The sequence below is a fragment of the Wolffia australiana genome, chromosome 8 (genome assembly GCF_029677425.1).
Source record: "Wolffia australiana isolate 7733 chromosome 8, ASM2967742v1".
NCBI classification, from domain to species: Eukaryota; Viridiplantae; Streptophyta; class Magnoliopsida; order Alismatales; family Araceae; genus Wolffia; species Wolffia australiana.
Genome location: NC_135842.1, coordinates 15,195,001 through 15,208,339, shown reverse-complemented (window position 1 = coordinate 15,208,339; position 13,339 = coordinate 15,195,001). Strand labels below are relative to the sequence as shown.

Here is a 13,339-nt window from a genome sequence, read left to right as displayed (position 1 = left end):
CGCAATCCAAAACCCCCTGCAACTAGTTTGCTACGTGTCTGAGATCTTCGCCCAGTAACACCGTTGGACACAGAAGACCCAACTGATTCACAGGTCGACAAAGATATAGCAGTAATGGTTTCACCTTTGGGAGAAGCCGTTTCATGCGTGAGAGCCATTGTGAATGCCATTCAGGGATCCACACAGCATTTGGAAAAATATGTTGATATGTGCAAGATGTTTGATTTACTGGATTTGAACAAGATAAAGATCGACTACCCAACGCGTTGGAACTCCACTTTCACGATGTTTGAGCGTGCTCTTGGTAAGAAAGATGTTCTGGATCACATGGCTATGCGGTTCCTTTTGACGTCCACCAAAGATTACGGCCTATGTCAGGAGGACTAGGAGTTGATAGATGAATACCTATGCATCCTTGGCCCACTATGACAGGGAATTGACTTTGTGTGCTCGGCGAAGAAATTACCAATAACTGAAGTAACGTCATTTATCGCGGAGCTGACGAATCACCTTGAGCATGCTACGAACAATGCAGGGGCAGCATTAGATGCTGAACGACGGAATGCCCTGGGATCAGCGTGTGGTGCTATGCATTACAAATTGATGCAGTATGCAACGGTACTTTGGGGCAATAATACCTTCACTACAGCGGCGACATTGGATCCATTCTGAAAATTAGATGTGGTTGATCCGTCATGTAGACAGAGTGTGCTTTCCTATCTTGGCAATCTATTGGATTATGCAACTTTGACAAAAGAAGCTGAATGTGACGCAGAGCAGGGAGTGTTGTCGGTAAGTCACCGTCTGACGCAATATTCGTCCAAGCGGCAATATAAGCGTCCGTGTAGTCATCAACAACCACGTTCAACGTCGAGGCAAGAGCTGGATAAGTATCTTAACATCCCATGCAGTGAGGAGGACAACCCTCTAGGTTGGTGGAAGGATGTCGGGATGCGGTACTTGCTGAATTTGACAGTAATTGCTCGCCAATTTCTCGCCGTGAGTCCGACCACCGCACTAGTGGAGCGGCTTTTTTCCAATCGGCCGAGGCATCACAACGTACCGAAGATCACGGCTCAACGCAGAGAGCATTGAGATGTTGATTGATGATGCTTCGCGCATGGTTCTATCATGTAGAGCGGGACTCCTCCGACTCCGATGATGACTCCAACGATGATGACAGCTCGGGTGCTGGTGGGTTACGCTCTATCGCTTTCCATTTTTCAGAAACACGTTTCTCTTTTACTGATTCTCTCTACATTCTATGTTACAAAGTAACGGGGGACAACATGATCGCACTGTCTCATTCACTCATACAGTCTAACGTTCATTGTAAGTTCCGTTTCTTCTTTACTTTCTCTCTATTTCAATTATTGTTTCAATTTTGGTTAAAAACAAAGACTAAGATAAACATGCCTCAGTTTTTTCTCTTCGTATTTTGCCGTTGAAGATGATTAGATGGTTTTGTGTATCAACGGTTTCATATACATCAAGATGATTATAAAGGGCTGTTTAGAAAATTTGAATCAAAAGTTTAAGACATACGAAGTTTCATTTAATTTTTACTGAACAATTAGTTGAGATATTCTAGCATGACTCCATGAAATGTGAGTTTTAGTTGAGATATTCAGCATGAATTTATCACTCAAATAATTTGCCCAGTTTTCCATGCAATGAACAACCTCGAACAGAAATACAGAAAATCCATAGAAACAACACATCAAGCTTTATTCATATAAATAGAGGGACAACAAGATACCGTACTTGTTTCTCTAAGCTGCTGGACTGATAAGGGCTCCAGATTTGGTCAACAAGGGCACAAGCTTCCCCCCACCGTGTATGGCAGTCAATGTTACAAACAAGTTGAAGTCAACGCTACAAGACAAGTCAGAGTCAACGATCCGAGCACTTAAGAACGTGCGGGATCAACGGTGCTTACTATCGCATCCATCGATGTGCTTCCCTCCGATGAACACATTTGGCACCGTTGAGATATATTTTTGTTCTTATTTGACAGTCAATTAAAACTAACATCGATCACTCTATTTACCTTCAAGAAGTGGCCGGCCTTTGGTCGTGGGGGAGGTGGCTACGGTGCAGCTCCAGTGTGGCTACGGTGCGGCTACGGTGCTTACCGGCCTCGTACTGAAGATACTTAAATTTAAAATATTCAGCAGGATTTTCTGTTCCCTTCTGCGTCGTATTGTTTGTCTACTTCCCTCGTACTGAAAATACTTTAAATACTTCTTGAAATATTTAAGTTGATGTCTACAAATTATTTTAATTTGAAAAATTAAAAGTGTACCATTTTTATATTTCTTTACATACTCAGATCGAGTAATTAACCTCAATAAATAGCAATATAAAATTTATTAATTAGGGAACCACCCTTTTAGGTATCGGTTTTCCTTATTCGTTGATTTAAGTAATCAAAATTGAACCCATAAACATAATATTTTAATAGGTCGTGCAATATGATAATAACTAATAGTGCAATTTCTTATTACCTTCAGCCATGCTAGAATTAATTTCACCATATCTATAATTAAGAAATCAAAATTGAATCCATACACATAACATTTCTCCATATCTATAATTAATGTTGATTTATTAAACTACCAAATAAATTCAATTAATTAAAATGGAAATGAACTCAATTCTAATAAAAAACTAGTTACCCTGAAGTAGGAATTTTAGTTTAATTCATAATCCTTACATTTTTTTGGGGATTAAATAATTATTTTCCCAATTTTTTACTGTCCAAATTCGTCTGTCCACCGTCCAGGCCTATCGAACGGACAAATTTTTCGTCCCGCAAGATGAAAATCGTCCAGTCCCACTGTCCGGTGGACCATTTTTTGTCCTAAAATTTGTCCGACCCTCAAGGACGGGACGGATTTTTTGTCCCCGGACAAAAAAACCGAACCGTCCACGTCCCTGAACTATAGTGAGACTTGATGGTGAGAAGATCCACTAGATCTTCAAGGAGAATTAAATAAACTCAAAAGGAGATCCAACATCACATTGATTGTGTGGATACATCTAGAGGCCAACTAGTTTACCTGAAGGGTCACACATAAATGGTCTTGTGATCATTGGTTTTAGAGTGTTTATATAATTTCATTGAAAACTTTATGTTGCATAGATTCTTCAAGGTTTCATCTCAATCACACTCCTAGAACCCAACAACTTGGAGATAAAATTGAAATTTTATATAAAGAAGAATAAATAGTAAAAATAAGTGAAGGTAAACTAAGGTCATTAGAGGTGAACTAGTATGCGTCAAGGTCAACATGTTAATGGTCTAGCGTCATAGCACATATGTCATCAACATAGCACAGACACCAACTATTGACATGGCTCTTTAATGTCATCATTGAAGCATAGATGATACTAAAAAACATATTCAAATATGTTTCCTAAGTCAACTCACTGGCCTTCCACGTACTACCTTAATGGCTAGGGTGCAGTTTCATTCGGGAGCATAGGTCTTCAAATGTTTTAATATTAGGAAAAGAACCTCACCTTATATAGACAAAAATATTTCCAATGTTTTTTAATATGGGAAGGCCAAATGAATAGATAAAGGAATACTTACTCTATATGAAGTACCTTACAATATCTGGATGTTGGAACCCAATATCTGACGTCTAGTATCCGTTATCAAGTCCAGTATTAGAATCCACTTTTATCCACGATATCCAAGCTGATATTGGATATCCGCTATAACTAAACATCCTAAGCCCATTTTCTGAGGCCCATTAGCAATTGGTGGCCCAAGAAGGAGATCATTCTAGAAACAGCAGGATCTTCAGAAAAGTACCTAGAGCCCCACAAAATTCCCTTACAAATATTTCTCAAACTTAATCCTCCTAAAGATTTTTCTCTAATAGGATCTTCTGACAGATTCTTCTTCTACCGCAATCTGCAGAATATCTCTGCTCCACCTTGTCAGGCCTGTAGATCTCCTGTTTTGTCCTATCAGGATCTTCTTGAGACACACAAATATCTTTTGACAGATTCTACAGGTTCCAAAATTTGCATAATATCTTTGTTTAGGCCAATCACGCTGCTTCTCCTATGTTTTAGCTTGTTAGAGTTGTTTTTCTCAATGTTTTGCGTTGTCCTTTCATGGGTACTATCATTATGGATAACCCTGCATTTGTTTTGGCCTATATAATGCTCCCATGTACCTTTGTGCATTGTTTTCTATAATTCCTGTTTCTCCCCTCTGAATGTTCTCTTTGCTAGAGAGTGCTTCAGTTCTTGTGGATTCAAGTATAACCCCTTGTGGACTCAAGGGCTGGAGAAGCTAGTTTTGTGGATTCAGAACTTAGAGCCTCAAGTAAAGAAAGGCTAGTGGATTCAAGTCCTGTTCCTACATTTTTCATGTACTAAGGCTGCGTCAATCCTACCGAATATCAAAGATCAAAATATGTCCCCTTCTTGACTTTGTCTATATAAGGCGTCCTTTTTTACAATATCAGTTGTCAGTATAAATGAAGATAGGAAAAACCTATATGAATATGATCAAATTAAGGCAGGTCGATAGATCCATCAACTTACCTTGATTATGATAAGGGATTAGAGTCAAGTTTAGATAAGAGATCCACATATGATGTGATCATAATCAGGCCAAGGGGATCCATCAACTTTTCTCTGAATAATAAGCAGAGGAAACTTGTGCTCAGATTCAAACCTTCAATCAAAATTTGATTTTGTTGAGAGCTATAAAGTGAACCTATGTCTAACCACTGAGAAAAAATCAAGGGGTTGATGGGGGGACATGAACCTACCTCTAACCAGTGATAAGATATCTGAATCTGATATGTGTATGATTAATTTTCAGAGAGCAATGTCTGGTCAATGATTAGAACAAGATTGATGGGATCCATCCGCCTAAGCATGGTCAATGATCAGAGGAGACGTATTAGCATAATAAGAATCTAGTCAGGGTTGAAATATGGCCAAAATTATACCATGATCAGTTTAAGATCATCTTTTGGTTCTTATCGGAGTTTTATTTTTACTAAATTTCTGAATATGATATGAATCTGATTATAATCAGAGAGAGAAATCTGACCAGCATCTAATCATAGTCAAGGTGTGCAAATGGAGACATCGGCATGTCTTTGGCCTAATCTGATTCTGATCAGAATCTAATCACCTTATAATCAGACTCATATTAAAATCTTACTCTGATCATTAATCATAATCAGGAATTGCCAATGTACCCACTGGCCTTCCCTTATTCTAAGCATGGATCAAATTCCTTAGCTGATCATAGTCAGGGCACACAGATTGAGCCGTTTGCTTGCCTTAATTATGATCACTGATCAGAGTCTAAATACTGATCATAAAAAGATTCTAATCAATTATGCGAATCTGATCGTAAACAGATTTTGATATCTGATTATAATAAGACTCTGATCAATGATGTGAATATGATTAAAATTTAGTTAGCCAATTGATTTATCAACCTAATCCTAATATTAAAAAGACCATGGCCAATGGATTTATCAACCTAATCCTAATATTAAAAAGACCATGGCCAATGGATTCTGACCAATTGATTTATTTTTCACTAAGCAGGAGATGATAAACCCTGCAAATCTGTCATGGAGCCGTCTCTTGCTTCTTGAGGTCAGTGGATCTTTGCCATTTGTTTGTTGGATGAAATGCTAGAGTTCCATGAATATCATATTTTGAGTTTTTAGAAGCTTTAAATTTTATCATATGCTACAAAATAGCCAAGCATAATAAATTGATCTATGATATTAAAATATTCATGAATTTGGTTAAATTACTAAATAATTAATAGGATTTTTTGCTCCTAAATTTTGTATCAAATATAACAAATGTCCATAATATCAATTAAATATTATTTATAATTTACTAAATACTAAATTTATAGTATTACCTGATGCATCATTATAATGGCATTGAAAGTTATATGGAAAGTTCACAATAGTAATATAATCTGAAACAAACAGCTCATAATGACGTGGTTTCTAACCACTTAACCATGATTTAATTTATTTAAAAAATGACAATGAATGATACGTCGCTCGGTCTTATTAAATTATTGCCTTGTGTATCACTATTCAGTTTTCTAAATTCATATATGGTCTGTCCACATTAATTTGTTATGAAATAATTAAGCCATTAAAAGAATTATGACTTAAATACTATCTTTCATCAAATAGGGACCAAGTTTAGGGCACTAGGGCCAATCTGAATTTCTATTATTTTTAATATGTGACAAAAACACTTTCCACCAACTGAATAAAAGAAATATCATAAAATGCCTCTCATGATTAGCACCTAATGATCCCAGAACTGACAATCTCAATGAGCTCTTTTTGGATATTCATGAGACTAATCTATGACTTGAACTGTGATGTTTGGGAATTATCATCATTATCATTTAATGATGATTATTGATTCATAATTGTCAAAAGGATGAAATAATACAAATGTTCATTACATTTTCAGATCATCATTAGTTTCAGTTATGTGTCCTTTCAGAAGATTATTTAAGGGTTAAAATTTATATTTTAAAGTGCAAATAATAAATGACTTGTTACATCAATAAACACATTTTTTATGTTTGGACATCACATACCAATATCTAGTATCGTTATTGGCCATGTTGACGATGTCCTGATCAATATCAGATATCTGCTATAATGACGGTATCCAGACTGAACTTCCATACCAGCATCCTGATCAGTCTTGACTTTTATGGCCATTGCTGGAGTGATGGTACATGCTTCTCAGCACTGATTCATATGGAATTAGCACGACCCGGCAATCGAATTCTTGGTGGGAATCATCAACTTTATAATGGATGTCATATATCATCACGGCCAATATCAAACATTGGGGTGGATATTGATAGGTGAACCCGAGGACAGTTCACATTTTTGGGTTTAGGGCCTTGCATAAATATGCCAAATGGATAGATACAATTCTCTCCACAAACCCATACTAAAGTAGGGAATGACGACTTGACCCTTAACAGTTTGTATCAAACAATAGCCGCTGATATTTGAGGACAAATCCCTGACACCTCTAAAGAGATAAAGAAAGCAAAACAACCAAGTACAATAATGAAAGAAAAGAAAAAATATATTTCTAGAAATTATCTTTGGGTCAAGTGACCACTTTATGCACACTGGTAAAGAGTGTTAAATAATGTAAATGTATGAGGGACATGAGGGTAATTTACACACAAGAATGAGTTAAAGTCACATCTTTCTCAGGTTATCTAACCTTGCTTGAAGTTCGCTGTCTATTCCCCCATCATCACCGGCGGACTCTGCCTGAGCCACCTTTCCAGGAGCAGCAGGAGCAGCCACCATTGAGGAAGGCGCCTTGACCAGCTAAAATATCACAAATAAATTAATATACACGAATCGTTACAAATGAAATAAAAAACTAATAAATAAATATCAGCAAAGGATGCTCACAGATACACCAAAGTTTTTTTTGAACAAATACACCAAAGTTACGAGCCAAAACTTGATGAGTAAATCTACAAGAGATTCATATTACGATGACAGGGGGGGATAGACAGAGATAAAGATAGAGATAAACATAGAGATAGAGAAAAAGTTGGAGAGAGTAGCGATAGCGAGAGATAAAGATACAGAAACAGAAATAAACAGAAATAGAAATATATTGATAGAAAAAGAGAAATAAGAGACAGTGATAGAGGATGATAGGAATAACATAGAGATATAGAGGCAGAGATAGAGGGAGCTTGAGATGGAGATAGAGAGAGTGAAATAAAGAGAGCGGCAGAGATAGAGGGATATTGAGATCGAGACAGAGAGAGCGAAATAGAGGGATAAACAGGGAGAGATATAGAGAGGTATTGAGATAGATATAGAGTTAGAGAAAGAGATACAGAGTTTAAACCCAGCCTATGATGATGATACTTAATGAGTTAATCAGAGAATCATAAAAGGGGAAGAAATAGGGTACCAGAGGTCAAGAAACAAGAATCAGGAGATAGATAACCCAAAAGAATGGAAACGATTAACTTTAAATAGAAGGTATACAACCCAATCAGGAGATATACAACCCAAAAGACAAAATATATAAGGGGATTTACTTGCTCATTGACGTCGATCCCAATCTCATCGAGAACCTGACTGACGAGTTCTTCTGTTTCACTTTCTTCTTCATCTCCTTCCAATGCATCATCGATTGCATCTCCCATGACCTCAGTCACCATCTCCATCTTTTCATTCTGCCTCTCAAATTCCATCATGATCTTCTGCAGGGAAGGAAGGTTCATCTGCCGATTCATCTGCCTCATCGCCTTTGTGACCCCTTTCATGGCCTCACCCATTGCTTGAGTTGACTTTAAAGTCTGACAAGTCATCAGAAAATAAAATCAGAAACAAAAAAATGACACAAGATTAGAGTGAGCTGTTCCGGAAGATGATCACGAAAGGTGATAACAAGTCGTCATTCTCGTCAGTTGTATGCACAAGGATAATGACAATGATGACAAACTCGTCATCAATAGATCAGGGAATTTAGCACACACCTGAATCCGGAGGGAAACCCCTTGGAGCTGAGACTTTAGAGCATAAAACTTGGTGATCTGATGTCGCGTTCGAATTAGGTCTTTGGCCATGATCTTTACAGCTCCCTGCCACACAAGAATTCAAATGTAAACATACTGTCTCCTATTTCTGCTCATTCTCTACAGGACAGAGAAAGAAAACACAAAATTTGAGCGCAAAGCATGGTAAGTGAAATCTAATATGCCCAAACTGGACTTGGTTTACAAAGTCATCATGCCAAGAATCGACTTAGAATGCATTAGTATGCCCAACATTATCAGGGGTATTCCAGTCATTGTCTTTAGAAAAGTTGCCCTTCAAATGTACACGAACCCCCTCCAGGAGGATCTCCCAGCCAATTCAACAAGTTATTGACTGCATTCATTCTTCTTTGATAGAGGCCAACTCAAAGTCTCTATTAGAAGACCACGTTTGTTTAAAACAATGTCATTATTAAGCATAAAAAACTAAAAAGGAATTCGATAGAAATCCTGTCAAGAAAAGTTAGAAAGAATAAGGGTCTATCACGTCCAGGTTTTCAGAAGAAGTGTCTGGTATGAGGATTCTGTCCAACTTTCGATGATTGAAGGAGAAAGAAAGGATTCAGGGTAACAGGAGACGGCCGACGTCTGTGGGAGCAAAGGAATGAATCCTAGAAAATCAGTGTAAGCGCTCAATTTCATTAAAGTTCTGTCTGCCTTAAATAATTAGACATGCTATTACACTTTTTGCAGAAAACACCCCGTCAACTAACATATTCAATGATACAAAATTAAGGAGGATAAAAGTGGAAGGGGAAGCTTTAAAGTTTGGACATCATCGGAGGTCCTCTGGTTAGTCCGAGAGCCACATCTAATCTATGGACAGACTCTGCAAAGATCACAGTCAAATTAATCAGATATTTTCTTCTTCTTCTTCTTTCTTATCTCTATACTAAATGTTGATCTGAGTATTACATGTCTTTATTTTCTCTCTCTTGTTAGCCCATTAAGGGCCCTCTCTAGTCAGCCCATTTGGGCTTCCTATAAAACCCTGTAATCTCTTTCATTTGCTATCAAGAATTGTTCTTTTCTTGTTTACATGTTATCAGAGCCCTAATCTGGGTTTCCTGGGCTCGACCTTGCGCTCCGATCTTCGGAGGTTCTCACGACCGCCTGATCTCGCGCTCCGGTCTCTCGCCGTCTCGCTCCGGGCCTCCCAGGCGCTCGCCGTTCTGACGTCCGCCGTCCCAGCGTCTTCCGCTCCGGCGCCCGCCGTCCCGGCTCGCGCCGCCCCGGCTCGCGCCCGGCTCGCGCCGCTGGCGCCGCCGTCCGGCGACCGCCGTCCAGCGCTTCGCCGTCCAGCGACCGTCGTCCCGGCGACCGTCGTCCCGGCGCCCGCCGTCCCGGCTCCCGCCGTCCCGGCTCCCGCCGTCCCGGCTCCCGCCGTCCCGGCTCCCGCCGTCCCGGCGCCCGACGTCCCGGCTCCGACCGTCCCGGCGCCCGACGTCTCGGCGCCTGCAGTCCCGGCTTCTCGTCGTTCCGGCGCCTTTTGACTGTGGTCTACTCTGCTTTCATCATGACGAACCCGGTTGAAGCCCAGACCTCTACTGTTCCGCCAGACTCGACGCCGGTATCTACGCGACATGCATCTGCGGTGCCTCTCGAGCCCGGGAATTGGTCGTCCTCCTCTGGACCATCCTCTTTGCCTCGGATGCCTCCGGATGGTATGTTTACTGGATTCAATCTCCTGCAATGGCGCCAGTACGTCCAGATAACTTTAAAAGGGCGTCTCATGCGCCATCTTCTAGAAGACGGACCTTCCCGGACCGATCCCAAGTATTATGACTGGCTGGACGTTGAGGGGGTAGTTCATCGTTGGCTCTTGGACAGTATTTCACCTTGTGTTAAAGGTGAATTCATGTCTCTAGAGTCGGCTTGGGCGGTCTGGGAAGCAGCACTTGAGAGCCACTCCAAGAAGCACAACATTGCGACTCTGTACGAATTGGTACATCGGGCCGCTAACCTGCGTCAAGGGGACCGGTCTATCATGGAGTATAGTACGGAGCTCATTTCGTTGTGGAATGAAATTGACTACTACATGCCGCCCGACCCCCATTCGGTGGACCGCCAATATACTCTTCAACTTCGGGTTTTCCAGTTTCTTATGGGACTGAACCGGAATATGAAGTTATGCGGGCTCAGCTTATTCATCGAGAGACTGGTCCTACCTTCAGGATGCGCTCCACAGTGTGCGGGTTGAAGAATCCCGCTTTCAGCAGGCCCAGAACTCGGCCCGGCACTTGTAGCTCATTCCTCTTCGTCTGCGCCCATCGTCGACTCCACCACCCGGCTCTTTGCCACGTGGTCCGGCGGCTCGGACGGAGGATTCTCCAAAGGTGATCCCGCTGTTTTGCAATTACTGCAAGAAGCGAGGTCACTCTAGGAGGCGTGCTACAAGCTTCAGCGAAAGCGCGCAACCGAGCAACCTTGCTGCAGCCGCCTCGTCTGTGCCCCCGGGTCAAGTGCCTATGCTGTACGGTCTTCTCGCGACTAGTGCCTCGCCCGCTAGCTTCACTCCGGAAGAGATGGGCGTCACGCGCTGCTTGATCCTCCAGTCGTGGGCTCATGCTCCTTGGCCCACGCAGGTATGTCCACCAGTCTTCCCACACCTACATCCCCTCCTGGCCATTCTTTTCCTCTTCCACTTGGCTTCTTGATTCGGTGCCACCGCCACATGACCCCAAATCCTCGAGCCTTTCAAACGTATGCACCCGTTTCTGGCTCCTCCAAAGTTAAAACAGCCTCCGGCGATCTTCTCACCGTGGCGGGTATTGGTCGTGTGGCCCTTTCCTCTTCTATGCATCTATCTAAAGTTCTTCATGTTCCTCGCCTTACTCATCATCTTCTCTCCCTATCTAGCCTTGTTCGCGACTTGAAACAAGACCTTACCTTCTCTCCTAATTCATGTTTTTATCGTGATAAGGTGTCGGGAGGGCGATTTCCATTGCTGAGGAGCATGAGGGCTCTATCTTGTTCGTCCTTGTTCGAGTTCTCTTGCTTTTGCTGCTGCGGCAGTTTCCCTTTCGGCTTCCACGGCGTTTGTGGCTTCTTCATCGACGTCTCGGCCATCCTTCTTTTGCTACTCTTTATCGTCTCTTTCCTAAACTCTTTCAAGGCCATTCTGTGGACCGTTTTGTTTGTACTGCTTATCGAATTGCCAAACATCATCGTACCATGTATCCTATCTCGTCTTCTCATTCTTCGACCCCATTCTCCCTTATTCACACCGATGTGTGGGGGCCTTCCCCTATTCATAGTACTTCCGGTTCTCGGTGGTTATGCATCTTTATTGTGGCGCTACTCGATTCACGTGGGCATATTTCTTGAAGAACAAATCGAAGATATCTCGTGTCATTCCTCAATTTTACTCCCTTATCCAAACTCAATTCTCTATATCCATTCGTCGCTTCCGCTCCGACAATGCTAAAGACTACGTTAACACCACGTTAAGCACCTTCTTCCAAGACAAAGGCATTATCCATGAAACTTCTTGTCCCTATACACCACAGCAAAATGGCGTTGCCGAAAGAAAATTCCGTCACATCTTTGAAATGACTCGGAGCCTTCTCTTCCATATGCAGGTGCCCAAGTATTTTTGGGGAAGCCGTCTCCACCGCCATCCATCTTCTTAATCGCCTTCCATCTCGAGTGCTTGACTACTCCACTCCCATTGACCGTCTTCAGCATTCCTTTCCAACTCTCTCTCTCCGAACTCATCTTACTCCTCGTGTATTTGGATGTGTATGCTATGCGCCCAACCACCAACTTGGTCGTGATATACTGGATCCCGTGCTATCAAGTGTGTGTTTGTTGGCTATTCTTCCACCAAAAGGCTATTTATGCTATCATCCACCCTCTCGTCGGTTCGTCGTCACCAAAGATGCCACGTTTGATGAATTGCTTCCCTACTATTCCTCCTCCTCTCCTGAACCCTCATCGTCCCCATCTCCCTCCGATCCACTCGAATTCCTCATCCTCGTCCCTCGTCCCTCTTCACCGGCCCCGCCCGACGTGTCTCCGCCTGTTGCTCCTCCAGCAATTGTGCCTCCCGACCCGCCTCCGGCCGCCGTCTCAGTCCCTCCTGTGGAGCCTCCTCCAGTATCTGCTCCTGCGCTCGACCCTTCTGCTGCACCTTCTTCAATTCCTCCGCTCCCTATCCGTCGCTGCCCGCCTGAAAAACGCTATGGTATTACCCTTGCTCGTCGCAAGCCTCGGCTTCCTTCTTCGTCTCCTGCTGCCCCGTCTCCCTCAACCTCCACCCCTCCTGCCACCTCCTCATTAGCCATGCTGCCCTCTTCCCGTTCCTCTCCCCTCTATCCGTTGGCGGAATCTATCTCCTCTCATCGCCTCTCACCCTCTTATCATGCCCTTCTCACCTCCCTTGATGCCACTTCCCTTCCCAAGACGGTGGACATTGCCCTTTCATTTCCGCATTGGCGTCAGGCCATGGCGGAAGAACTTCAGGCTCTTACTCACAATGAAACGTGGGATCTGGTTCCTCTACCGGCCGAGAAGCATCTCGTGGGTAGCCGTTGGGTGTATGCTGTGAAGCATAATTCTGACGGTTCTATTGAGCGCCACAAAGCCCGGGTTGTGGCACAAGGGTTCACTCAGAAACATGGCATTGATTATCAGGAGACCTTTGCTCCCGTTGCCAAGCTGAATACTGTGCGGATCTTATTGGCCCTTGCTGCGGATCGGGGCTGGATTTTGCAACAA

The 13,339-nt window shown here is 42.4% G+C and overlaps 1 protein-coding gene across 2 annotated transcripts in view; it reads right to left on the bottom strand.

Moving 5' to 3' along the window:
- Positions 1 to 7,113: 7,113 nt before the first annotated feature.
- VPS2.1 (SNF7 family protein) overlaps positions 7,114 to 13,339 on the bottom strand; it is a 9,068-nt gene continuing 2,842 nt past the window's right edge. For both annotated transcript variants that reach the window (XM_078579543.1, XM_078579542.1), the window contains exons 3-5: positions 8,561 to 8,665; positions 8,120 to 8,380; positions 7,114 to 7,385 (exon numbers count right to left, since the gene is read on the bottom strand). In XM_078579543.1, the coding sequence (XP_078435669.1) occupies positions 7,251 to 7,385; positions 8,120 to 8,380; positions 8,561 to 8,665 (501 nt within the window). In that variant the 3' untranslated portion in view covers positions 7,114 to 7,250. The remainder of the gene's footprint in view (positions 7,386 to 8,119; positions 8,381 to 8,560; positions 8,666 to 13,339) is intronic.